Source organism: Anomalospiza imberbis, chromosome 27, assembly GCF_031753505.1.
Source record: "Anomalospiza imberbis isolate Cuckoo-Finch-1a 21T00152 chromosome 27, ASM3175350v1, whole genome shotgun sequence".
In the NCBI taxonomy this organism is placed as follows: domain Eukaryota; kingdom Metazoa; phylum Chordata; class Aves; order Passeriformes; family Viduidae; genus Anomalospiza; species Anomalospiza imberbis.
In genome coordinates, this window is record NC_089707.1 from 2,716,886 (window position 1) to 2,739,527 (window position 22,642).

The 22,642-nt window shown below is 47.1% G+C and overlaps 1 protein-coding gene across 5 annotated transcripts in view; it reads left to right on the forward strand.

The window, feature by feature from the left end:
- CPAMD8 (C3 and PZP like alpha-2-macroglobulin domain containing 8) overlaps positions 1–19,955 on the forward strand; it is a 54,002-nt gene extending 34,047 nt beyond the window's left edge. For 2 of the 5 annotated variants that reach the window (XM_068173726.1, XM_068173728.1), the window contains exons 32-43: positions 244–380; positions 715–870; positions 1,257–1,319; positions 1,686–1,924; positions 5,210–5,297; positions 11,353–11,427; positions 12,045–12,150; positions 12,235–12,345; positions 12,984–13,196; positions 13,656–13,730; positions 18,685–18,880; positions 19,484–19,955. In XM_068173726.1, coding sequence (XP_068029827.1) covers positions 244–380; positions 715–870; positions 1,257–1,319; positions 1,686–1,924; positions 5,210–5,297; positions 11,353–11,427; positions 12,045–12,150; positions 12,235–12,345; positions 12,984–13,196; positions 13,656–13,730; positions 18,685–18,880; position 19,484 — 1,460 coding nt within the window. In that variant the 3' untranslated portion in view covers positions 19,485–19,955. Of the gene's footprint in view, positions 1–243; positions 381–714; positions 871–1,256; positions 1,320–1,685; positions 1,925–5,209; positions 5,298–11,352; positions 11,428–12,044; positions 12,151–12,234; positions 12,346–12,983; positions 13,197–13,655; positions 13,731–13,866; positions 15,653–18,684; positions 18,881–19,483 lie in introns of those variants that run through there. The other 3 variants (XR_010993801.1, XM_068173729.1, XM_068173730.1) reach the window with 3 other exon arrangements.
- The last annotated feature ends 2,687 nt before the right edge of the window (positions 19,956–22,642 follow it).

Sequence of the window (22,642 nt, forward strand, 5' to 3'; positions counted from 1 at the left end):
GAAGGGAGGCCTATGTTGTAAGCAGAGATATCTCAGGGAGGTGAAGCACCTTGGGTGCAGACATTTTAACTTCCCTTTTCCTGTGTTTACTTCTACAGACTCTTAACTTTTTAGAATTATTTTTCAGTTAATAAATATTCACAGAACTATCTCTAGACCTTCCTGGATTCTCATTTCTAGGCGGTATTTGGATTTTTTTTTAAATTTTAATTTTTTTTTTTTGATTTTTGATTTTTTTTCCAGTTGTTTCTGCAGAGGTGGAGATGACATCTTATGCCCTCCTGACCTACACACTCCTGGGAGACGTGGCCTCTGCACTCCCTGTAGTCAAGTGGCTCTCACAGCAGAGGAATGCACTGGGAGGATTCTCATCTACTCAGGTGGGCAGCCTCTGGAAAAGGCAGCTGGGATGCATGCACTGTCAATTGATTCAGGAACGTGGAGTTTCCTGACAGAAATTGTTTGTTTTCTGGCAAGGAGAAAAATTTTCCAGCACTCTTTACTGCTTCCTCCTCAGACTGGTAATTTGAAAGGAACCCAGAGTTTGTCCTCACAGGTGCCTTCGATAGGAAAAGCAAACAAAACCTGATGTTTCTTTTGCCATATGAATGAATAAGGGAGATCCTCCCACCTGGAGCTGAGCAGAGCTGTTTGGAAGTTTGCTTTGCTCCTGTATTCTTCACTATTCTGATTTCTCTCTCTTCTGGCCCCCAGGACACCTGTGTGGCCCTGCAGGCTCTGGCTGAATATGCCATCCTTTCTTATGTTGGAGGAGTCAACCTGACCATTTCCTTGGCTTCTACTAACCTGGACTACCAGGAGACCTTTGAGCTTAACAAGATGAACAAAAAAGTCCTTCAGACTGCAGTGGTAGGTGGTTTTGTGCAGGCAGGTTTTCAAAGCAATCCATGTGAGCTGGGCTCTGAATGAGGACTTGGATCAGGGATGGTAAAAGCAAAAGTTAAGCACTGAGACCTGTGGGACTTTCTGTGGGTTTGTGGCTGGATTCTGCTGTGAAGGAGACAGCACTCCTAATTTAAGGCATTTTTCACCATAACCAATGCCTGATGTTTATTTTGTGCTGCTGTTTGTCTCTGCCATTGTAAGTGCAGGTGGTGAAGAGACTATGCCATGCTCACTTCACTTCTGCAGTGTCCTTTATAAAGGTACTTTGTACAGAACAGAGCTAAATTTAATATTCATTTCCATTCTGAGTGCCATGTCTTGTCTGTGTCTCACCTGTGCGTTCTCCCCAGATCCCCAGTATTCCAACAGGGCTGTTTGTGAGTGCCAAAGGTGAAGGCTGCTGTCTGATGCAGGTAAGCTTGTCATGGGGCTGAAGAAAGCATGGCAGCAGATGATCTCTAACCTCACAGCCTTGTTTGCTGCTTTTGCAATCCCACTTTGCTGCCGGGAAGGACCTGCACTCGGAATTTCTCTCCAAATAGTTCTATATTGTGGCGTTGCTTTAATTTGGGAAGTGAGTGTGTAGATGTCTATGTAAGCTCTGGTAGAGCTTATATAGAGATAGAACTGTGTGATAAAGCCTCTGTTGCCTCTGTGCCTGCCATTCCCCCCCTCTGAAGAGATTTTACGTCTGTGCTGGATGTTTGTAGACACTTGGAAACATTGGAGCTGTAATAACCTGCCCTGATTCGTTTTGCTTTCCCCTCTTCCCGCTGCAGATCGATGTCACTTACAATGTACCTGATCCTATAGCCAAACCAGCCTTCCAGCTCCTGGTGAACCTGAAGGAGCCCAAGTCAGAGCAGCCTCTGCCAGCCCCAGCCCCGCTGCGCTCGGGCTCCGCCGCCGAGCGCCGCCCCGGAGCCCTGCACAGGGACAGGGCTCTGGGGGACGACGAGGACCCGGCCTCAGACCAGGACCACCGAGAGTACAAAGTCATCCTGGAGACCTGCACGAGGTAGGAAATGCCAGTCCTGCTCCCCACTGAACTCTTGGTTTGCTGGTCTTGGTGTGCACAGCCCCTCTGTGCCGGGCAAGCGCAGAGTTCTCTCTTGCTGCGCTGTCTGGATCGCAGGATTTTCAGCAGAACTTTCAGCCACTGCTGTGGGTTGTAGGACAGAGTCATTCCAAATTACAAATGTGATGTGATTTCCTTGTGTAAGGATGAAAAGAAAAAGTTCTGGATTATTTTCACCACTTGGGTTGTAGGACAGAGTCATTCCAAATTACAAATGTGATGTGATTTCCTTGTGTAAGGATGAAAAGAAATAGTTCTGGATTATTTTCACCACTTGGGTTGTAGGACAGAGTCATTCCAAGGCCACTCTTGATCTTTTCAGTGCTAACAAAAGAAATAAGAAAAATGCCTTGAGGTTTTATCACTGAGCTTCATTATTGCCTCTCCAAACCCTGAAAATTACAAATGTGGTGTGATTTGTTTACATAAGGATGAAAAGAAAAAGTTCTGGATTATTTTCACCACTTGGGTTGTAGGACAGAGCCATTCCAAGGTCATTCCTGATCATTTCAGTGCTAAGTGTGTGCCAAAGGTAGGGAAATAAAACAAACGCCTTGAGGTTTTATCATTGAGCTTCATTATTGCCTCTCCAAACCCTGAAAATTACAAATGTGATGTGATTTGCTTGCATAAGGATGAAAAGAAAAAGTTCTGGACTATGTTCTTAAAAGCTTCAAAGAGCAAGGTAAATTCAACAGGTTAACTAATATCTTAATTGTGTCAATAGTTTTATAAATATTACTGACTTGACTTTATTATTTGAGCTCCTTAGCGGTTTAGTTTTGGATACCAAAAACCTAACAGAAGATGCTTGTTGCCATGGTATGAATTTGGAATATATGGTAAAGGCACAATATATGCAGGTATTAATAAGCTTTTAAATTTCTTATCTCCTTGCTCCATATAATGAAATGTAAAATAACTTTTAAAAGTGGCATGATCCAGGAGTTTCATTTCTAGGTCTCAAAGCACTTTGCAGAGACATGAGCAGTTCTGTCTCATTTTATAGACTGGAAAACTCAAGTTATTGTGAGAAAACAGCTTGGCTATAGACAAACAGCAGCAAGAATAGTTTCTGACCTGTATTAAATCTACTTACAAGTTTTGCTCAAACACCTTGGTACTGCTGCAGTCATCAGGGGTTGCTGATCTCTTTAGAAAGCATTTGGATTTTTAAGGAGGTTATTGGGAATTTGACCCAAGAGAGATAAAGCCACGACCAGAGGAAATAAAGAGGGCTCACAGCATCCTGCTGTGCAACAGGAGAAACCATTCCCAAGAAATTCAGAACTAATTTCATGTTTGTGACCAGGAGCATGGCAGGTGGGGGGGCTGCTGCTTCCCTGACTCCAACAGAACTCCAGAGAGTGCCTCAGATGGAAATGGAAAATTGTGGCTGTCCTATCAGAGCTTAATGGGAAACTCTGGCTCCTCTATCAGTTTCTGTCCCTTCCTTCCTGCAGAGGCTGCAGACCTGAGCAGAGCTGCAGGGCCCCAGGAAAAGATGGGATTTGTTTTCCCTGGCCCACGGAGCCGTGTTGTGGCACAGGCACTGCCCCCAAGTGTCACTGTGCCAACTTCTGCCCCTGCCCGAGCCCTCAGCCTGTTTTGGGGAGAGGATAAAATTCCACAGTCGTGTCAGATGCTGAGGAGGCTGCCCTGCATCAGCACAACCTCTCTGCTGATAGTTCTGAAACTTCTGCCCTGGGAAATGCTGCAGCTAAGACAGAAATTTGAGAGGAAGCCCAGTGCAAGGAGATGGATTGCTTGGAAAGGAAACAAAAGCAAATGAAATCTTCCTTTCCTCCCCTCATTCCTGTAACGATGCTCTCAGCTCCATCATCATCTTGCTGAGGCAGTGTGAAGAGAGGAGTGCAGCTCAGGATGACAACTGAGATACTTTGAGCTGGGGGTGTTCTCAGAATGTGATGAAGTGTTGTCATGCCCAGTCACATCCCTGGAGCACTGCTGAAGGGTTAGGGAGAACACAGGGTGGAAAATAGAAAGCTGTGATGTGTAACTGAGGCTGGGGAGATGCAGTCAAAGGGACCCTGGATGATTTATTTGGGATTGTGGGTCTGTTTGAATACACTTTGCATGCTCTTGCATCTTTTTATGCCCATTACCAAGAGGAGCATGGAGTTGGATGGGAATTAAGGAGGTTTAATGTCTCTGGGAGCCCTGAGTGCCTCACCCAGAGCCAGCTGGCTCTGTCCCCAGGCCACCTGATGCTACTGTGAGCCTTGGGCTGGGGTGTGGCACCCCAACCTCAGCCAGTTCACCACCCCCTGAGCCAGCTCAGAGCTGGCAAATTTTGGTGCTGGAAGCTGTGGGAGTGTGTTTTCTCACTGCTGGGCACAAGATGATGAGCCCTGCTGGGCCCAGCTCAGGGGGGGCACAGCAAACAGGTGAGCTGCCAAGGAGGGAAGGGCTGGGAGCTGCTGGCAGCACAGAGAAAAGGAGCCTTGTTCTGGGATTCCAGGAGCTGCCTTAGGATGGACTCTGCCATGCTGCAACATTTGACATTTTGCCCCAACAGCCCTTCTCCTCACACCTTTCTTGTGTGGGGGTTTTGTGCACATTTATAACAACTCAATTTCAGAGATTTTTCTGAGTTTTCAGTTATACTCTAGAGGATGATACAGGCAGTGATTTAACACCAGCAAGGCAGTGACTTTGCTGACTCGTTAGCAAAAGCCCTCTTCTCAGTGCCAGGGGTGAAACAGCCATTTATGAAACCCCAGGACTGAATGACCTTGCCTGGTGTTGGGAATTAGCATCCCTATCCCACCACAGTCCATCTACAGCCCTTCTCTCAGGGTGGAACAGAAGTTTCTCCTACTCCAAGGGTTTATTTCCTTTTACCAAGTGCATTTTCTCAGTGATTAATTGAAAAAGAAAGCAATCAGCCCCACAGGTGGCTGCATCCTTCTGCTTTTCTGCCTCTGTGTTCCAGGACATCTCCTACCCCCTGTGAGCTGGGCATCATTTTGTTAAATAAAAGCAGAAAAGAGGATTTTTAAAACCCAACCTGTGGCTTGTGGCTTTCCCCAAGCACTTCAACAAGGAGAGCCTTTTAATATGGATTGGTTTTGGTGGTTTTTTGTTTGTTTGTTTGTTTGTTTGTTGTTTTTTTTTCTTCTTCTGGAGTTGGTTTCTCCATTCTGAGTTGTCCATGGATCTTGAGTTTGTTCCCATTTTCTCTCTTTTTGTTCCCATGGGAAGATGGCTGCACTCTGGATCCTCAAACATGGCTGTGTTGGAAGTGCCTTTGTTCTCAGGGTTTCGGGCAGATATTGAGAGCCTGGAACAGGTAAGGGGATGGGATCAGTGGGATGAGATCAGTGGGATGGGATGGGATCGGTGGGACGGGATCAGTGGGACAGGATCAATGGGATGGGATGGGATCAGTGGGATGGGATCAGTGGGATGGGATGAGATCAATGGGATGGATCAGTGGGATGGGATCAGTGGGATGGGATCAGTGGAATGGGATGGGATCAATGGGATGGATCAATGGGATGGATCAATGGGATGGGATGAGATTAATGGGATGGATCAATGGGATGGGATGAGATTAATGGGATGGATCAGTGGGATGGGATGAGATCAGTGGGATGGGGATACAGGGCTGGGATGAGGATCTCTGAGTGGGAGGGGTTCCCTCCAAGGGGCAAGAGGAGGCCATTGAGTGTCAGAGCACTGCTGAAAAGATGCAATTAAAACTGGGAAAGGGAAGGAAGAGATTTCACTTGTCAAAAAATCTCTCTGAAATGAGGGAACAGACGTTCTGAGCAGGCTGAGCAAACCCAACCCAGCCAAGCCAAGGTTTTCCTGAGCCAGTGCACAGTAATTAACTGAGACCCCTTGGAAAAGCTGAGGTGCAAATGTGCTCTAACAGGAGCTGTTTATGGCTGCTTAGTGAGCTGTGTTATCTCCAACATCTGGATCCCATTTCTTTGGAGGCTCTGTGTCTTGGAATTTTTTGCCCTTTTTATTTTTTTTTCCTTCTCTCTGGGAGAACATCGTGTTTCTTGCAGCCAAGCTGAGGTGGACAGAATGTGCCTCGTGCCCAGCCAGCCCTCCAGGGCAGATGAACTGTAATCTTGAGCTTTGCTTTACATTTGTGGGAGTATTCCATTCATTACAACTCATTACATTATGTGGAACGTTGCATTCACTGGTGGGGTTCTTATGCTGCAAAGATTTTTTTTTAAGGACTGTTTAACTGAAGAGGTGTAAAATTTTTGCATCCTTGAGAGCTGGTAAGGAGCTAAAAATATTTTGCTTCTAAAGGACCTCTTCTGTTAATAACTAATTATATTGGGAAGGGAAGGGATCTGAGGAAAGAATTTTAAAGTAGAACCATTGTGAAGTTTAATTTGATACCATAATTCAAGGAGGAGTGCACATTGCTTTATCTTCTCTAGGATTTCACTTGATTTGGCTGATTTATAATTGAAACACCATTGCATTTTCTTGGAGGAAAAAGCCCTCTGGAGGGTTTACAATCCATGTCAGAAGCTGGGGGTGTCCCTGAAGCCACAGAAATATTTGTATTAATCCCTGAGAAGCAATTGCATCCTTTCAGAACAGGGGATCAGATAGGAAATTATTCCTATAAAGAGAAAAACTGCAGTTATTTACATCCATTCACAAGCTGCACGTGGAGCAATCTATTTTCAAATCCAAGCATGTAAAATGGATCAGTTTTTATCTGCCTGTGAGTCTGATATTCTCTCTCATGCAACCAACTGAATATTCAGGTGGGAGCAGGAGTTCTCCAGCATCCCCATGGGAAGAGAAAGGAGAAAAATTTAGGTGAGGGGGCCTGCAGTAGGTTTGGTTCCTGCTTTCCCCCTCTGCTGAAGGTGCTGGAGCCATGGTCATGTGCAGTGCTGTCAAATGCATTCTCTTTCAGTCATTCATGTAAATAACAGCAGAAAAAATATGGATGAGAAACAGAGAAAGCTTCAAATGTCCCAGGAGGAGAACAACAGGATATCTTTATGGTGTTAAACCCATGGAATTGGAATATGGAATATGGAATATTGGTTCTATGAGCAGAGGGAAAGGGGTGAAAGAAAGAGCGTGAAGGGTTTTCACTGCAGAAGAACAGGAAAGTTTTTAAGGAATATATCCCTATACTCTTTTTTCCCCATTTTCCCCCCTTTTTCCCTTTTTTCCTTTTTTTAAAGTTTTCCTTTTTTTATTTTTTCTTTTTTCCTTTTTATCCCTTTTTTCCTTTTTTCTTTTTTTTCCTTTATCCTTTTTTTAATGTTTTCCTTTTATTATTTTTTTTCCTTTATTCCTTTTTATCCCTTTTCCCCTTTTTTTCCTTTTTCTTCCCCTTTTTTCCTTTTATCATTTTTTTCCTTTTTTTCCTTATTTCCTTTTTCCCCCTTCTTTTCCCCCTTCTTTTCCCCCTTCTTTTCCCCCTTCTTTTTTTCCCCCATTTTTTCCCTTTTTTCCCCTATTTTCCCTTTTTCTTTCCCTTTTTTCCTTTTTTCCTTTTTTTCTTTTTTTCCTTTTTTTTCTTTTTTTTCCTTCTCTCCCTTTTTTCCCCTTTTTTCCCTTTCCCCTTTTTTCTTCTTTATATATTCTTTTTTTTTTTTCCCTACAATGGGCAAAGAAGAAATAACAAATTTAGGTGAATATCTCTTTTCCCGATGCCACCTGAGGGTTTCCAAGCTGAGAAACCAGAGAAAGTCCCACGTGCCCTTGTGTTACTGCCCCTGAACACCTTCCCCTTTCCCGGAGCATCTCTGGGGCTGGTGGCACACGGGTGTCCCAGGGAAGGGCTTGGCCCCAGCCAGGCTCACTTTGTGTGCAGTGACTGCTCACAGGCTCCTCCTGTGCTGTGGCTGATGGTTTGCCCTGCCCTGTGCTCTGGGTGTGTGTTCTGAGCACAGGAACACTGAGAAAAATTGGGAATCAATGATTAACATGGGCATGTGCTGTCTCCAAGGGACACTGATGCTGGTACCACAGGGAACTGGCTGTGTGATGTGCTCTAACACTTTGTCTTGGTTTGAAAAGACAGGAGTCTGTGAAGGAAGGCAAAAGCCTCCTGTGAAATGGAAAAGGTAAACCCCCTCCTTCCGAATTATCACAATTTCAGAATTAAAAGGGCTCTCAGGCAAAGATATGAGAATGGGAATAACAGTTTTTTACTAGGAAGGAAAAAAACTAAATAACAATGCAATTTAGCACAAGCAAAAAAAAAAAACCACTGGCAGAGTGAGAAAAACCTGACACCCTGAGAAGTCAGGGTGTTGATAGTAGTCCAGCCAGATGGTGGCTGCTCCTCCTGGAGCGGCGATCTGCAGAAGGGTGTAGGTCCTTTCTGAAGATGCGGCGAAGGAGCAGCTGGGCCTGGTTCCTGATTCCTCTGGGAAATCCGGGCGAAGAAGGCTGTCTGTTGTCTCAGAAATGCTTGTTTTATGGTGGCAGGGATGCTTGGCTCCTCCCTCTGGGTGGAGCATCTCACAATGGGATGATGTAACTAGTCTTACCAGCCACAGTGAGTAATTCAATAGCCCATTAACAGGAGATTATCTTCCTGGCAGTGTCATTGTTCTTGAAAGAGATAAGAAAAACTGCCTAACTCCCAACAGATGGCAAAAATAGAATACATGCTTATTTTACAAGCCAGGACACACTTCATCTGCAATAAATCCCAGAGTGGTTTGGGTTGGAAGGGACCCCAAAGCCCATCCAGTGCCACCCCTGCCATGGCAGGGACACCTTCACCGTCCCAGGCTGCTCCAAGCCCTGTCCAGCCTGGCCTTGGGCACTGCCAGGGATCCAGGGGCAGCCACAGCTGCTCTGGGCAACCTGTGCCAAGAATTTCTGTCATAAGTGTGTGAGACCAGAGGGCTCTGCTGCTCCCCTAACAGATCAGAATAGCGGGGGATTTTCCTAAATTGGGAAGGATTTTGCATCTTCAAGAGGGAATGTTCCCCTTGAAGAACTGAATTCCAGGGGTTTTTATTGCAGAAACGCTTTTGCGTCTCTAAAAACGAAATGTGGTGACAAAGGCCAAGCATATCTGTGGACAGGCAGATACAACCCCGCCTGATCCGCCTCTGCCTGGGGCACCTCAGAGCCCCTTGCAGGGCCTGAAGGGGCTCCAGGAGAGCTGGAGAGGAACTGGGGACAAGGCCTGGAGGGACAGGACACGGGGAATGGCTTCCCACTGGGAAAGGGGAGATTTCTGTGGGATACTGGGCAGGAATTGTTCCCTGGGAGGGTGGGCAGGCCCTGGCACAGGGTGCCCAGAGCAGCTGGGGCTGCCCCTGGGTCCCTGGCAGTGCCCAAGGCCAGGCTGGACAGGGCTTGGAGCAGCCTGGGATGGTGGAAGGTGTCCCTGCCATGGCACGGTGGCACTGGATGAATTTTAAAGTCCCTTCCCACCCAAACCATCCTGGGATTTCTTCATGGCTGCCAAACGAGGGCCCGACACGAAATTCACCCACTGAAGCCTCACCGCATGTTTTGGACACCACCTTGAGCAGAGGCAAGTCCCACCTTTGCCCCTGCTGCCTTTTCCCTGCCCTGCTGAGGAGGGGCTGGGCTGTAAATCAGGATTTTCTGTGATTTTCCCTGAGCCCAGGCTGGGAGCAGCCCCACGTGCAGCCCCAGGGCAGCGCTGCTTAATGAGGGCTCTGTGCACACCCCGGCCACAAATCCTCCTAATAATGCTGGATGTCGACAGGGTCAGGAGGTCAGCCCGGGCTGGGATATATCAAACCTCACCAGAAAAATGCAGTTTTAGCTGAGCCCAGCAGTTCCCGGTGGCGCCGGCGTCTCCAGGCCCTCATAAAAGGCCTGTCTGCAGCCATGGACTGCTGAGTAATAACAGCCACCAGCCGGCCCCTAAAATTATAAGGACAAATTAAATTGGCCCTTTCCATATTGTGTGGGACTTAAACACATGTTGCTTTGCTTGTTACAGGAATAGCAGGAAGCTGGGGAGCAGGGCTTTACAAGTAGGAGCGCTCTGCTGAGGGGAGGCACAGCTAAAGCTGCTGGTGGCAGGTTTGGGCAAATGTCAGTGTTTAGAAAGATGCAATGCTGCTTGTCTTGTGTCATTCTAAATAACAATTACAGTTATGATTATGATAATTTTTATTATTAGTAATAATAATAATTACTATTATTATTATTGTTGTTGTTATTATTATTGTTTGTTCCCATTTCCGCAGAGATTTTAGCCTACAATCTCAAAGTAACTTATTATTATTGTTTGTTCCCATTTCCGCAGAGATTTTAGCCTACAATCTCAAAGTAACTTAAGAACATTAAAAAAAAACCAAAAAAACTCCCACAAGAATATACCTTCGTTACAAATGGGGTTGTCTGACAGAGGTTGAAGTAATAGGACAGTTTAGAGAATAGAATTATAGAATAGAGTGCTCTGGTCCTGTCTTGGCTCCCCAGACTTTGATTAAAACACAAAAGTCCTTTTCCACAAACCCTCATTATCCCCATGTTCAGTATTAGATATTTTCCACGTGCCAGATGCGTTCTGAATACAAATTATCAAAATAGTAATGCTTGGTCAGGCAGGGCAGTCACGGTATTGAGATGTTCCTAGTGCAGAAATCATAGGAGGAACTTCTGGAAAATTGAAAATAAAGGTTTGGAGATGTGGGAAGAGCCCTTAGATGGTTTTCAGATGTTCCTTAGATAAAAAGCAGAAGAAGTGGGTCTGTGGGCCTGCCTGATACAATGCAAACCCCAAATTCCAAATCCCTGGGCCTCGAAGGGAGAGAAGATGAGGAGCAGAGGCCTGGCCTGACCCCATTTGTCAAAAGGGAGGGTGCCTGGGGCTCTTTCAAATGGCTGCTCCTTTCAAATGTGAGGATTAATTTTCCTGGCAGAAGAATGTTTTGGATTTTTCAGCTGCTGGGAGGAGGGGACCTTCAATACCCAGTGAGATTCCCTGGTGGTCTGAGGGGTGTAAATAAATAAGAGACTTCATGGAGTGGTTTGGGGTCTCTGAGGTCTGGCTGGAGCCTTGGTACTGAAAACAATCTGGGAGCTGCTCCATGAGATCATGGATGAGGCATCAGCAGGGTGCCAGGGGGATAAGGAAGAGCCCTCAGCTGGTGCACCTGATGCAAGAATTCCTCAGCAGGACACAGGTGGCTTCTCCCCCTCAGTCATTTGACAGCAACTTCAATCTCTTTGCATTTTCCTCTCTTATGGAAACACCCTTTTCCAGCAGAAGAAATCCCTGGAGTTTAGTGTCTGATCAGTTTTCTAAGCAGCCTGAAATGTTACTTCTTCTCTCATTTCTACCTGTTTTCTATAAAATGAGATTAAACTAAACATGATGATTTTTAATATATTTTTACCCCCAGCTATTGATGAACAAGCAAATTGGGTTAAAAAGATATGAAGTGGATGGAAGAAAAGTCCTATTTTATTTTGATGAGGTAATGGCTTTATTTCTTTTAATTATGTTGGATTTTAATGAGAGGCAAATGAGCAGGGGATGAGGCACGGGCAGGGTGTTGGGGGTCCCTCAGGGGTGAGGATCACCCTGCAGCTTTAAGTGGCCTCTTGCTTGAGCTTCTTTTGCTGCAGGGGGGGGGGGTTTGGTTTTGCTTGGAATCCAAAGTATAACAGAGGCAGGTGATTCACTTCAGCCCATGGAGTGGTTTTGGGTGGATATCACTTAGATTTTTGCCTTGAAATAAACTGATTTTCAGGTACAACTAGCAGTGCTAAATGCAGAATAATTAAATCTCACAGCACAGACCTGAGAGTGGAAGGTGAGATCTCTCCTGGCTTGGTCAGCAGCAGGAAATTGTCTGGTGGTTGTGGGCAGGGAACAGGTGGAGTGTCTGCCACTGCTCTGTGGCAAATATGTGTTTTAAAGGTCAGCAAAGCATCCTGGTTTAGTTCACCCTGTTTGGTTTTTATTCATTATCTCTGTCCCTATACTTGGAGTATTGGAGGTGCCTTTGTGCTTGGCATTTGGGGCACATGCTGTGTTCATTTCTCTTCAGTTCAAGTGTAGTTTCTGAGTCTTTTACACCATTTCACACAGATTCCCAGCCAGTGCATGACCTGTGTGAAGTTCCAAGCTTTCAGAGAGCACATAGTTGGGAAAACAGCCCCTGTTCCTATCAAAGTGTATGATTACTACGAGCCAGGTTTGTGCCTGTTTCCCTTTGATCCCTGCTGACATCAGATCTCCAGGCAGGAGGCTCAGCTGTGATTTCTCCCCCTTGCTGCAGCTTTTGAAGCCACTCGTTTCTACAACGTGAGTGAGAACAGCCCCCTGGCCAGGGAGCTCTGCGATGGCCCAACCTGCAACGAGGTGGAAAGCTCAGCCAGCCAGTGGGTTGGTGAGTTACCCCAAAACCACACAGATCTTTAGGAAAAACGAGACCCACAACTGTTATGAACTCAAAATTATATTTAGACAAATGTTACGTTTCACTCTCTATGTTACTGGGAGTTCCACAAAGGTTTGGTTGCAGTGTTAAAGTCACGACAAACAGAGCAGTGGTGATCTTCAGGCACCAAAGGCACTGTGATTTGCTTCAGAGGCAAGATAAAATGTCTAATTCTGGAAACACCTGGACATGGGGACATGTGTCAGTAAAAGAGGAGGTAAAAAATCCCTACTGTGCAATTTTTTTTTTTCTTCACTCCAATATTTTGCAGTGGAGTTCCACAGTTAACTGTAGGAAGATTGAATAATTTCATACATCCGTGAAAGGAATAACTTGCCCCAGAAGCTGTTGTTCCTTTCTGTGCTCTGTGGCCAAAAAACAGTTGGTTTATCCCAAGTCAGGAAGCTGTTGCACCATGGCTCTTTCAAAAAGGCAACTTTGTTCCCAGAGCTTTTAATTCGCTCAAGTTTGTAAATCCCTCTTAGAAATCTTCAAGAATTCAACATAAAAACTGATGATCAGTGAAATATTTCCATTCCACCTTCCCCGTGCAGTGCAAAACTGACTGGGATTTGTTTAATCCCCAGGCTTTGTCCACTCTGGCCCTTGCAACAACATCTTTGGCTGCCTGGAGGACGAGTACTTCGAGCAGTGCCTGTGCTCGCGGGACTGCGGCTACGACGGCGAGCCCGTGTGCGGCTCTGATGGCCACATCTACCCCAACCACTGCCAGATGGAGGTGGCATCGTGCAGGAACAACACCAAGATAGAGCAGATGCCCATGTCCCAGTGTGCTGCCTGTAGGTTTCATTTACTTCCCTTTTCTGTCGTGGTTCAGCTGCAGGATGTTACAAATCTTCATTTGAGCAAGTTAATATTCCATATGTGTGGTAGGGAAAGGAGGAGAATTCTGAACTTGCTCTGTGTTATTTTGCTGTTTGTAGTACAGCTGATTAAGTGATAAGGACAGCTGCTTTTCAGCTTGAAATAACTGGTTTTCTGTTCTCATGAACGCATGTTTTACCAGTCAGAATGAATTGAAGAGAAAATTAGTGATACTGTTTGATCTGAAGTGAATACTCCTGGATAAAAATTAAATCCATGAAATGTAACATGATTTGGAGATTCTGCATGGACTTTCAAGGTGTGTAGAGTATCAGGGAACTGACTATGCCACCTCTGGAAATGCAAACCTTTTCTAGAGATGCATTATTAATGAATTACGTGACAAATTAGTTTATTTTTCTTTGTATTTGCAGCCAAGAACGTACCAGAAGAAAGGGAGACACACTCCCACACAGCTGAGCAGCCCAGTGTTCCCCATACTCCAGCAGGTAATACAATACTTTTGCATTTATCCAAAGGCTTTCTTAAGTAAGGTTAAGGTTTGTCCTATCTCTGTATCAAGTACAGGTGGCTCTCAAGCACATTTTAAATAAAGATGCTGGATTTCTCCATCTTATAGAAAAGACAATATTCAGAAATCAGAAAAAAGATAAAGAGGTCAAGGAAACTGAGGAAGAGAGGTATTCAGTAGCAGACAGCTCTCCTAGTCCTTTTCCTTTCAGGAAATCATGCAGGAATCCTGCTCAGCTCAGCACCTGCAGGATTCAGATAATTGTTTGTAGGAGTGGACAGCCAACCCTTCTATTTTCTCAGCCTTGCTGTGTTTGAACAACACACCCTCTGTGATCTTTTCTTCTACTACTAAGCTGGAAAGATCCCATTAAAAGCCAGGCTGATGTAATGTGCTCCAACAAACAACTGAGCAGGACGTGACAACAGCCCAAACCACTGCAAAGACTCAAATCCAGGTGGATTAACTTTGTCCCTGCAGTTCTGTGCAAAAATGAAGCTGGCAATCTTGGTTCTCTCAGAGCTGCTGTTTGGAATAAAGAGCCTTAGCGAACAAAAATGTTAAGGTCAGTGGATGGAGTAGGCAGGAATTTAGCTGCTCATTTTATTTGGTGCTTATGTTCATGCACTTTTTTTCCAAGACTTGTGTCGAACTCTCTCATGGATCACAATAAATCTCACCAAGAAGCAGTGGAGGGTCAGTAGAATAGCTTGTTTCATGCTGTTTCTAGTAAATAAACTGGTCTGGATTTTTCCTGGCTGCTTTCCACTCATTAATGTTCCCCTGGCCTCCAACTCTCCCAACAAATTGGTAAAACCAGTTTAATTCTTCAGGAGGAGCCTCTGTGGCTCTTCATGTCCTCCTTGTGCACCAGAGTCAGACTAACACATCTCCAGCATGAGACACCATCCTGTTCTGTCCTTTCTGGACAGCAGCTGATGGACAGTTTTCTAATTACAGTGCAAAAACATGGTGAATATTCCATTTTGACATTTTCTAATGGTCATTCAGTCTTAGTGTTTCATGTCTCTACTACTTTCCTCCCTTTTTTTTTTTCCTGGACTTATTGTGAATATATCTGTATCTGTATCTTGTTGCCTTTTATTCCATACACATGCCACGTGCTCAGCATGGAAAATTTGCAATCTGAGCCCTTTCAAGCAGCATTCCCAAAATGTTTCATTTGGGCGCTGCTGGAATGTGAGGCTACACCAAGGTCTACAAAAATGGGACTGCCATTACATAATTTTCAAATAAAAATTTGATATTATTACCTGGCAAAAAAAAAATGATGGAACTTGATGGTAACCTACAATCCAAAAAATGTTCAGAACAAGAGCTTCTGAAATAATCTGCATTAAAGTCAAAGGAAAATCCCTCTGTGGTTTCTGTTCTGAATTGACAGAAACAGTGCTGGCTCAGAAGGAGCAAAAGGGGAAAATCTGATTATTTTGTGTGGCATTGTAATGCAGATTTTAGATGGACAAACTTGAGTGCCATAAGGATGTTTGTCAAAGCATGAGCACTTGGAGCTGGCTTTGTCCTGAGATCTGGGAGTGCCCAAATTCCTGGCAGGAGGATGCTGAGCTGGGAGCAGCCATGGCAGAGTGAGCATTCAGGAATCAAACTGACTAAATCCTGCACAGGAAAAGGTCCCAGCATGTGATTTTCATTAATCCTCTGGGCTCCTCTCAGGTCAAGCACATGGGACATGAATCAAAGTGCAGCAGATGAATGAGCCCCTCCTCAGGCAGGCTCTCCTGGGCTCGGTGCTGCTGGAGCATGTGATGGGGTTAAGTCGGCTCAGGTGCTCCAGCAAGGGCTCTGCTGAGCCGTGCCTAAATCTGGGACTTCCTAAAAGGATGCAAAACTCCAGGAGCCAAATCAAGCTTAGGGCAGGTTGGTGTAAAACCAACTGGGTGTGTTAATCTGCAGGAAATGCTGGGTTCTCAGAGAGGCACGTGGTGTTTGTGTTGTCTGGGAGCCTCCTGTGTTTGCCATGAGACTGGTGCAGCTCAGCTTGGGCCGATGGATGCTTTAATTGAGGTCTTGTCCTTGTTACCCAGCAGTGGGAGCAAGCAGCTGCCTCCCAGCCATCGGTGGGAATTGCAGGATGTGTTGGGGCTCCCTCTGGCACACACAGACCCACCGTGAAGTTCCACACACGCCAGTGGGTTTGCTGGAATAAATTCCAGCTGTTCAAGATGAGTAATTGAACATAGATGGTCCTGAAAGGTCAGGATGCTGCACTGTTGCTGTTGTCAGAACATTTTAAAATGCCTTCCCAAAGTCTGCAGAGAGGCAGAATGGCTGAGGTTTGACCTTAAAACTTTTTTTGAACAGATGGGTGGGATCCTCTTTGCATCTGTAGATCCTCTGATTGCCAGGGAAGTTTGCAGGGTGACAGGACTCAGCTGAAATAACTCCTGTGTGAATCCCCTTCCTCAGCTGTTCCTTCTCAGGTGAATTGCTGAGTCTCGAAAGGGTGGAACAGGATTTTGATGAGTGGACCCAGCTCTGGGTGTGCTCGTGTGCCTTCACAGCCTGCTGCAATATTTGTTTGGATAGAAAACCCTGCAGCAGGAGCTGAGTTACTAACTGGGATCTCACTGAATTTCTGACTGTGGCTTCCCTGAGATCCTTGTCACTCCTTGGCCACAAGGATCTGGATGGATTTCAGAGCCTGTGGGATCCCCAGTAGCTCTGACAGTGTCTCTGTGATGAAGTGGAGCTTCGGTTGCTTCCACAGATCACTAACTCTCTTCTGAAACTGCCTAAATCTCTGCCAAAGGCACAGAACTGATGTTGGAGGACAATATGTTGCCATCACAGTGCTGTGGTTCTGCATGGATTTGGTGGAAAACAACATCCAAGTGTGTGGGGCAGCAGTGCTGGGGTAGCAGTGCTGCTGTGAGCAGGAAGCCCCCCCAGGCTCAGCTCTCTGGCCCCCTGCCTCTCCCCACAGCTGTGTCCTTTGCACAGTTTTGCTCCAGCAATCAGAAAGGGCCAATGGCTGGAACTGGAAGAAAGTCCTAGGTGGAATTATGACATTTTTGTTTGGTGGTGGTGTTTTGTTTGTGGGGTTTGGGTTTTTTTTTTTTAATAAAATGCCTAACCCTAGCCCGCACCAGCACCCATCAGGAGCACCAGCCTGAGCTCTGCTTCCAGGTGGAGTCATCCCCAAAATTCCCTGGCTGGCATGTTCCCCATAGGGCTGCAGCTCTTTCAGGATTGATTGAACTGGCACAGGGCCGTTTTTCCTCTCCCCCCATCACTGCTCAGCAAACATTGGCCTCGGCACAAACATTTGGGGCTGGGGGAGTGGTTTGTGTGCAGCAGGAAACGTCGGCCTGTGCTCTTTGCTTGGGCTCCAGAGCTGAATTCCTGGGAAGAGTCAGGCCTGTGATGTTCATCCCAGCCCTGGTGGACAGCAATCACCCATTCATAGAAGGAGCTCATGGTCTGGCAGGTTCTCACAGGGAGGAGGCCAAGAAGGAGTGAACAGAGCCTGACTCCCCTGCCCAGTGCTGGGAGGATGTGGGAGGCAACAGGGAAGATCCTTCAGATATTTTATTTCTAGAGAACAAACATTTTCAAAGGCCTTGATGAGTGTTCTCTTTAAATAAAGCCAGCTTTGGGCGGGCGGGGGACTTTTCCTCCCTGCAATAATTCTGCCTCAGTGCTTGCTTTGCTTTGGATTAGAGCAGTGTACACAGAGAGCAAACAGGAAGGATGGACAGCTGAGCTGGCTCGAGGAGCAGTTTAGGAAACACAGATCTGCTGCTGTTCCTAGAAATTTTATCTTGCAGTTTTGCCCTCTGGACAGGAAGCACAGAGGCACAGCCTGGTGTGAGTGGGGTGTGTGCTGTGAGAGGGACCTGCCAGTGTCAGCACGGACTGCAGGGAGTGGGAAGAGGAGAAATTCCTGCTTCTGCCTGTGCTGGGTCTGTCCCTACACCAAGTGATGGAAATTTCAGTGCTGTGGGACTGTGCTGGGGCAGAGGTACCTCAGCTCCTCATTCAGGCTGGAGTCAATGGCTCTGCTCTGGGTTCCTGGCCTCGAAACCTTCACACTTGTTGGGCTGAAAAGGAAGTTGGCTGCCTCCACTGATCAGTCACCAAGTGAGCTGTTCCCTCAGGGTCTCCCTCCAGTTTTGTCACTTGTTTTATGAAATGATGCACAGCTGAGGGCACACAGGACATGTCCCCATACAGCTGGGGCTCTCCTTACCTAAGGTGCCTGGTCAGAGGAGAGATTTTCAGGGTGCAGAGTGAATCCCCTGTGCCATCTGCCCTCTGCATGACACTTTTCTCTTGCTTTGTGTAGCCCTCAAGCTGATGGGTTTGAACTTCAGCACCTCAGTTAGCTCCATGCTGGAAAAGGAGACTTGGAGATTTTTTTTCAAACTACATTGCCCTTTGCCTCCCTTTATTTCCTTTCCTCCCTTGTTTTCTCCTTCTTTCCTCCCTTGTTTTCTCCTTCTTTCCTCCCTTGTTTTCTCCTTCTTTCCCCCCTTGTTTTCTCCTTCTTTCCCCCCTTGTTTTCTCCTTCTTTCCCCCCTTGTTTTCTCCTTCTTTCCCCCCTTGTTTTCTCCTTCTTTCCCCCCTTGTTTTCTCCTTCTTTCCCCCCTTGTTTTCTCATTTCCTCTCCTTGTTTCCTCCTTTTCCCACCCTTATTTGCCTTCCCCCTTTGTTTTCCCTTTTCCTCCTTGTTTCCCCTTTACCCCACTCTTTGTTCCCACACTTTCCTTTCATTTTATTCCAGTTTCTCAGACTGGGAAATGAAAACTCTGCTTTTGCAGCAGCTTCTCCCCTCCCCTGTGAACCCCAGCAAACCACTGCAGGTGTGCTGACACCTGCAGCCTCCTTCCCTGGTGTCCCTGACTAAAGCCCTTCCTCCTGCTGCCCTGCCCTGCTGTGTGGCCATGCAGCTCCTGCAGCTCTGGTTCCTCCAGCAGCCGAGGAGGGGCCCCCCCTGCACACAGACCTGTCCTACTACTCCTACGAGTACGACCCCGACGCCTTCGCCGTGGAGGGCGACGTGTTCGAGGTGGTGGCAGAGCTGAGCACGGCCAGCACCTTCAGGGAAGGGGACAGCAGCCAGGCCGAGGCCACCCCGGCGGAATGGTGAGTCCACAGCGGGGCAGGGGGCTGCTCTGAGCCAGCCTGTGGTGACCTTCTGCTGGTCAGTTCCCCAAAAAGGGGCCAGTGGGAATGGGGTCTTGCTGGGGCAGCTGTAAAAGGCTCTGGGGCCTCAGTGGCTTCATCCCCAGGGGAATGGAGTGACTTTTCACTTGGGGTGTTCAGCTGGAGCAGAGGAGCCCAGGGGAGGTTCATCAATCTCATGAAGGGGGAGGAGGAACGGACACGGATCTTGCTTTGGGGTGACAGGGACAGGAGCCCAGGAAGGGCTGGAGCTGTGCCAGGGCTTGGCACGGAGCTCAGGGAAAGGTTCTTCCCCCCGAGGGTGCTGGCACTGCCCAGGCTCCCCAGGGAATGGTCCCGGCCCCAAGGCTGCCAGAGCTGCAGGAGCGTTTGGACAGCGCTGCCAGGGATGCTCAGGGTGGGGGTGTTGGGGTGGCTGGGCAGGGCCAGGGGCTGGATTTGATCCCTGAGGTTCCCTCCCAGCTCTGTGATCTTTTCAGCTTTTCCCTGCCCAGGCTCAGCGCTGTCTCACAAAGATGCATCACAGCAGGGTGACTTTTCTTCCTTGTGTTCTCTTTCCCACAGAAATACATAATTTAAATAAAGAGAAGAGGCTCAGAATCGACTCCTGTATGAGTTTGTTCCTCCAGATGACCTGCTGCAGAACAGAATCTGAATGATGACTACTTCCTGATGCCCTCAGAACTGTAGGCTTTGCTGCCCCACCGGGCAGATTTGGAGCTCTAAGGGGGACACTCAGCGTTATTTTTCTGTCCATTTTCCTGCCTTCTTGTGCATCCTCTTTGGAGCCCTTCCACTGATGAGAGACCAATATGCTGTGCCCTCTAGGTGAGAAAAATAGGGGCTGGAATTCAAACCTATAGAGCATTTCCAGGTGTTTTCTCTGCTATCAGGATATTCTGCAAATGCCATTTCCTAGCTACACTTAGAAGCTAAGTCCAGGCCTTGTGCTTAGCTGAACTGCTGTTTGAGGAAAGATGGCTGAGAAGTTTTTTGCTCAAATTATAATAATAAAAATCAGTGTGTTTTGCCAATTGTGACATAGCAAGAGGCTACTCATCTTCCTCAGCCCATCAGTCTGCACCCACAAGAGAAACACTTCCCTGTGGCTCCACAATTCAGGGAAGCTCTTGGGAGGTACATTTTACCTGAGAAGACTGAAATCCACTGCCAGGGCTGAAAGGCTTCATGTCTGCTGCTGTCTGCAGGTCTCAGGTGGGCATTTGCAGCCTCAGCAGAGGCAGGGATGAGGTGGGGGAGCCCCCTTTGTGTTGCACTATGTGCTGACAGGGGCTGCTTGCAGCCTTCTCAGCCCCTTTCTCCTCAAAGCCTGGCCTGAAAATGAACCTGGCCCAGGCACAGCCTTTTTAAATGTTTGCCTGACTTCACCAACCCCTTTTATTTCACTCCCACTGGCATCCAGCACAGCATGTTCTGGTCCTGGTACTGCCTGGCCAGGCCCTGGCTCTGCTGGCCAGTACCAATCCCTGGTGTCACAGGCTGGACTCCCTCGGTCTGACCTGCCCCAAGCAACGTGGCAAAACTTAAAAAGAAAAGCTTTGTGTTTCCAGAAGTGCAGGAGCCAAGATTTCTGAGTTTCCCTTCCTGCCTGGAGCAGCATTGTTCTCTTTGGAGGAGTTACATGCAATTGCCTCTTGCAAAATAGTGTTAATATTTTATCTTCCCACTTCTATTGTTACCAGGACCCAGAGCAGGGTGGAAACTCCTTTTGAGGGTGTTTATTGGTGAATGGAAACAGGAAAAAAAAGCCTAGCTCCATTCATTTTTAAGGCTTGTTTACACAGGAGCCATGACAGGAATATATCCCAGTATAGACATTCCATTCCAGAATAAAGGCAAGTTTATTCCAGAAAAATGTCCACATGGGGACAACCAGGAGGTATCCCAGAGGTTGGGCATGTGTAGTTTCCAGTTCTTTTTGTCTGGGGCCAGACATTTGCAGAATGCAGTTGACATGATGAAGGTCTGGGTCTTGAAGTTCCCAGGAATTTCTGAGCTTTGCCAGCCTCCCCTCGTGGCTGCTCCCAGGATCCTGCTGGGATGAGGGTCCTGCCCCACATCTGGGGTGTGCAGGGGCAGATCCTGCCCTCACCCTGGCAGCTGCATTCCTGCCTGGCAGGTAAATAAATGCCTTTAAACTAAATTCCACCTCCTGCAAGCAACTGTCCTGGCAGGCAAGGGCTATTGTGTACACACACAGGACTGAGTCAATATTTATCCCTGGGTAAATAACAGGCCTAGTGTGAGCTGCAACAAGATGCCTTTTTTCTTTCTTTCTTTTTTTTTTTTTTTCCTTTTTCTAAAACTGAAAACTGCACAATACAAACCCTGCTGTTTGCTGGTCCAGGCTGCAGCTGTTTGGTGCTGTGAGTTGGGAGGATGAGGCTTTTGGTCACCCTGGTGATGTCTGTGACTGGCTTCATCCAGGAGATAGGACCTGTGTTCTGGATGCCTCAGTCCCTTCCTGGTTTTCCTTTCCTGCTCTCTCTCACCCACTGTACACCCAGTGAATGTTTCTGGAGAGATATTTGAAGTCATTTTAAATTGCTTGGTCCTCTCACAGATCCTTGGGCACTCAGACCTCCCCCTGGGGATGGAGGAGGTGAGGATGAGGAGTTCCAGCCAAGAATTAAACCTGGCTTTCTTCACTTTCCTCAGCCTGTGGGACATGTAATGTCCTAATTCCAGATGCAGACATCCCCCTGTTGCTGCCAGGTAAATAATTCCTGCTGCTGGTGCCAGCCCATCAATCAGGGCCTTGTCTGAGGGATCTCCGTGCCAGTGCTTGAGGCAGAGGAGTCTGGCTTCTGTTTTACAATTCAAAGTAAAGCCAGAGAGCCCTGGACCCTCAGAAGGCAAAGGCAGAGCTGCCTTAATGTCCTCAGAGCCAGACAGAGCAGGGCAGTGTGTGGGAGGGGATGTGACAGGATTTCTGGGTCCTGACTTCACCCCCAGCCTTGGCACTTCCAGTCCCTGTGCTCTTGGCAGCCTCTGCCTCCCCCAGCTCTTGCTACACCAAACCAGCTCCTCTTTGTGGCTGAAAAGAAAAAAGGTGATTTTATTTAAGGAATTGATCAAGGAACCTGCAGTTCCACCACTGTGGTTGCCTTTTCCCCCGATCACAGGGATAAAGGAAAAGGTCTCTGCTCTCTTCTCCACCCCAGCTGAGGGTCCTGTCCCACATTTACTGTTCATGTTTCTTGTAACCATCATTCATTCTTATCTAGGGGAAAAAAACATAGATTGTTTTTCCTCCATTCTTCATCATCCTACTTGGAATACAGAAACTGTAGGACTGGGTCCCTGAGCACCACTGGACTCAGCACAGCTGAACAGACTCAAAGCCATTCACAGGCTTGGGCCCAGCTCTGCTCAGTCTCCCTCCTGTCCCTGAGAGCACAAGGACACCTCAGGCTCCCACTTTGTGCACCTCAGCCAGGCAGTTTAGAGAGAAGGATTGGTTTTATTGTTTTTTCACCAAGGAAAAGACCAGCTGGGTGCTGGAAAGCCAAAGCCAGCAAGGCCAGCAGCTGCTGCTGCTGCCTTGGGCTGTTTCTGGCTTAGAGACTTTGCCTCCCTCTGTCAGAGAGATGTTTCTCCTTTCCTTTCCCTGATGGTCCCTCACTGCAAAAGGAGAAAAGTGCCCGTGGGTTTGTAAGACACAGAAATCTCTTGTTCCATCGAGTTCTGTGACTGAATAGC